Source organism: Belonocnema kinseyi, chromosome 8 (assembly GCF_010883055.1).
Source record: "Belonocnema kinseyi isolate 2016_QV_RU_SX_M_011 chromosome 8, B_treatae_v1, whole genome shotgun sequence".
NCBI lineage: Eukaryota > Metazoa > Arthropoda > Insecta > Hymenoptera > Cynipidae > Belonocnema > Belonocnema kinseyi.
In genome coordinates, this window is record NC_046664.1 from 111,399,936 (window position 1) to 111,403,901 (window position 3,966).

At 33.1% G+C, this 3,966-nt stretch overlaps 1 protein-coding gene across 5 annotated transcripts in view; it reads left to right on the forward strand.

Annotated features, from left to right (window-relative positions):
* The window catches only part of LOC117177884 (alpha,alpha-trehalose-phosphate synthase [UDP-forming]), a 285,945-nt gene that overhangs the window by 213,964 nt on the left and 68,015 nt on the right, over nucleotides 1–3,966 (forward strand). The window contains exon 1 of one of the 5 annotated variants that reach the window (XM_033368943.1): nucleotides 934–2,087. The exons of 3 other annotated variants lie outside the window; for them this stretch is intronic. In XM_033368943.1, the coding sequence (XP_033224834.1) occupies nucleotides 1,972–2,087 (116 nt within the window). In that variant the 5' untranslated portion in view covers nucleotides 934–1,971. Of the gene's footprint in view, nucleotides 1–933; nucleotides 2,088–3,966 lie in introns of those variants that run through there. One more of the 5 variants, XM_033368944.1, reaches the window with a different exon arrangement.

The window sequence follows — 3,966 nt, forward strand, 5'->3', positions numbered from 1 at the left end:
CATTTTTCTTAACGAACAATTTTTTTTTTCAATTGGTTATAAAAACACGTAAACTCAGAAGATGTGGACTGTGACTGCACCTTATATCTAGTCGGGAGTGGTACTGACTGAAAACAGATGATTTGGAGCGATTCGCGCGCCATCTGTTGGTCATTCTAAGGACTTATTGAACTACCCTCGTAGTACTTTATGCTTTCTATTTTTTTTGAGAAATAACTCTTGATGATAGACTTTAGTTTCATTTTTGCAAGGGTTGAGGCGATTTTGGAACCCACCAACTCATGTACCCGTTTTTACGATTTTTCCTGTTTTTTTTGCCCGTTTGTAACAGAAGGATGAGCCGCTTCCCTCTAAATTGTAGGTGATATAGTGTACAGTAAAACGGGGTAAAACGGGAAAATGTGGGGAGAAAATGGGAAACTCGGAATTTTCTATTTCAAAACTTGATATTTCTTTTTCTGAATAAAAAAACTTGTCTCCCACTTTATCCCACAAATGTTCCACTAAGCCCCATTGTACGGTATGAATATTGTATGACACACTCACACGCTTCAAAGTATAAAAGTTAAATTTTTATGTAGGAGAGATCAAAATTTGTAATGATAAGTGTGTAGTTGCACATTCATTGCAGGTTCTATAGAATATATTCCTAAAATTTGTTAATCATGAAGCGGTTCTTGCATTGAATATAGTGAATATATAGTGAATCGTATTTTAGCTTGAATTTTAGTTTGAATAAGAAAGTACACTTTTTTGGGAATTGTGGCTGGCTTGCAACTATCAGAAGTTAAATGAATAATTTAAATATTTCCTTCCTTTCTTAAAATGAAAAATGATTTTATTAATATTCCATTAAATTAGAATATCCAAGAAATTCAAGTTACAGATAAATTGATCACACTTGTAAAATACAAATCACGTGCTGATGTTGACAACTCTGATGGCTGACTTGATCGAGTGCAAATACACGCACTTTGGGGGCAGCGGAAGGAGCACGAAATGTGTACATACATCGCATCTTAGGGTGAGAACTTGGTGGCAAGGAAATACACCGATAAGGAAAGAAGATAACCCCTAGGAGACCTACGTGGAAGCGCGGCCACCTCGGCTCGTCTTCTTCTTCAGCTTAAGCAACCCCCTCTTAGAACAATTCAGAGCCTCTGAGGAAAGGGAGATTGGTCGCGGCCCAGAGGTCGCGGCCCTCGATCGATTGCGGGGCAGCAAAAGGCCGCACTTTGGACTGCAATAGGTTTCAGGACTCAAGTCGAATAAACCAACAGTACCGAGCCTGCTAACTTCAGTGCTACTTGGGCTTCGCACCGGACTGCTACGTACGATCCACCCCTCTCTCGACAGTGATCATGGGCCTTTAGCCGGAGAACCCAAGTTTTGGACCGACTGAATTCTGGAAAATCGAATCTGGTGTTTTAGAAAGAAATCTGATGCTTGATAATCGAACCGCAAGTTAGAGAATTCGGTCTGAAGCTGGAGAACGGAACGTTTCAATATTAGATAAGATAAGGAACTAATCAAAAAATAAGAAGAGCTGAAATAGAAAAAGATAATAAAGAGAAGAAAAGAAATTATTCAGGATTAAACAACACAAAATAAAGAACACGTCAAACCAAAGAAAAATAAGCATTAAATTATCAGAAAGATAAGGGAAGATTGGTCTGCTTTACACTAGGAAGGGACTATACATATACAGTTATTACATACAGTTTGAAGATATAGAGAGATAAATAGATCGATATACATATGTATATATGTTGAGCAGTTCCTTATGAGACACAAGCAGAGTTTAGCGAGCAGATGGTTAGGTGGATAGAAAATTGATTAGAGAAGAGATCGAGGTTGCGGTGAGAGTATTTAGGAGGGTGATCGAGGGTCATCAGGGATTCCATTCCCTTTTTAATAGTCATTATAGCATTAAATAAAATAATTTGTGTTACGAGTTGTCAACTTGTCAACATGTCTACAGAAAGAGGAAGCTATTCCTCCAACGGCAGCATGATTGTTGTCAGCAACAGGTTGCCTTTCGTCTTGAAAAGAAATGATACAACGGGCACGTTGGAGCGCAAGGCCAGGTTGGTGCACATTTTATTTATTTATTTTTAGATCTATTGTGCAATTAATTCATATACTACACACGTCCATTATGGTATAAAATTTCCTTCACATTAGCTCTTTCTTGCACTATAAGCACATGCTAATAAGTCTTTAAAACTTACCTAATCGAAATTTCATGTTGACTTTTTGTCATTTTGAGAATTCAAGGCTTGCTTCATTTTGAATTTTACATATACAAAGATTTCATTTATAGTAAAAAGAATAACACTATGTATATCAGATTTTTGTCAGTATAATATCCTGACGCAGTAGTCATAAAGATATAAAAATCGTTATTTTTTTAAAAATCGTTTTCTATATAAGCTTCCATCCATATTGAAGAAAGTAGGAGGCAAAAGTTATTGATCTATAAAAATGTCGTCTTTTTATTGTGGTAATTTTTGTTTGTTTGAGTAACCGTGTTGGAGAAAAGAAAAATACTGAAAACATTTTGTATGGGACATTCAAAAACGTGTAGTTTAGCTGATTCAAATACTCGTGTTAGAACTAAATCTCAAATTCTTTTATTCTTGATCAACCAATTTCATCAGTATTTTTTGTTTTCCTTCTAAAGAATTGCTTAAACAAAAATGCACATAACAAAAAAGACGCAATTTATTAGATCTGCAGCTTTTGTCTAGCACGTTATTCAATGTGGGTGGAAGCTTAGATGGAAGTTAACAGAAAATTATTTTTTTATCTTTATGAAAATTAAGAAATATTTTATATCGCAAAGTTCGATAAAAATGCTATATAGTGTAAAAATTTGCGAGATGATTGATCTTCATTTAAAGTTATGAGAGAGATTGTAATTGTTAGTGTAGTTATCTACTATAAACTATACAATAAGGAAAAGTTTTGGCAATTCAGCGAAATTATTGGGCTGAATGCATTTGGTTGATTTGAAATAAAGTTAAGTTCACCGAAAATTTGGGGTAAGTAGATTAAACACGTTTATTTTAATCAATCAAATTTTTAATGATTCGCTTTGGTAATCTCACAAAATATTTTCGTATATTTTTCAAGCATTTTATGAAGTTTATCAAAGTTTTTAGTTATACCTACCAAATCAATTATATTTGATTGTTTCAAGAGAAGCTTTTGGCAAAATCAAACAAATTTTACAGAGTAAAAAAAGTCTTGCCTTATGTGTGATTTATCGCGGTTCGACAGCAAGCACCAGTGTCATTTTCCATGGAATTAGTTGCTCCTAGGGGCACCCTGTGGTGAATGTTTAACCATATATATGTAGTTAATTGTTTCATTTATCTTATAATTTTTAAACAATTATTTTTAACATTATAAATAAAAAATATCATGTTGTAATGAAAATTATCTGGATGAATTAATACACCTCGTTTTTCCATATTGTTCTCTAAAATTAAAGTAGTAATTATTTTTTTGAAATTCAAGCAAATCTCAGTTATCCCCTGATAATAATTTGTTTCTGATTTTACTTGTCGAACGTCGAACATCTTAAAACAACCTGGACCTTGATCAAATTAAGGAGGGTTGAAAGTGGCTAGAAAGTCCATATAGAAAAGTTAATAACCATTATAATACTTCTACTTGTCAGCGAAAAATGATTCTTTTACAAGGGAAAAATTAAAAATACAAAAAATCTCATTTTAAAAAACAAAATCATTGTACTTTTGATATCAACACAGCTTTTTTCCAAGTTTATGAATGTGGGCTCATGCTCTTTATATACATTTTAAAATTAATATATTATTTTCATACTACCGTTATCTTTTTATTATTTTTTTTAATGTACAACATATATTTAACAGTTTTGAAGAAAAATAAAAGAAATGAATCGATATTCAAAATCCGCACGTGTTTAAAAAAAAAATGTTT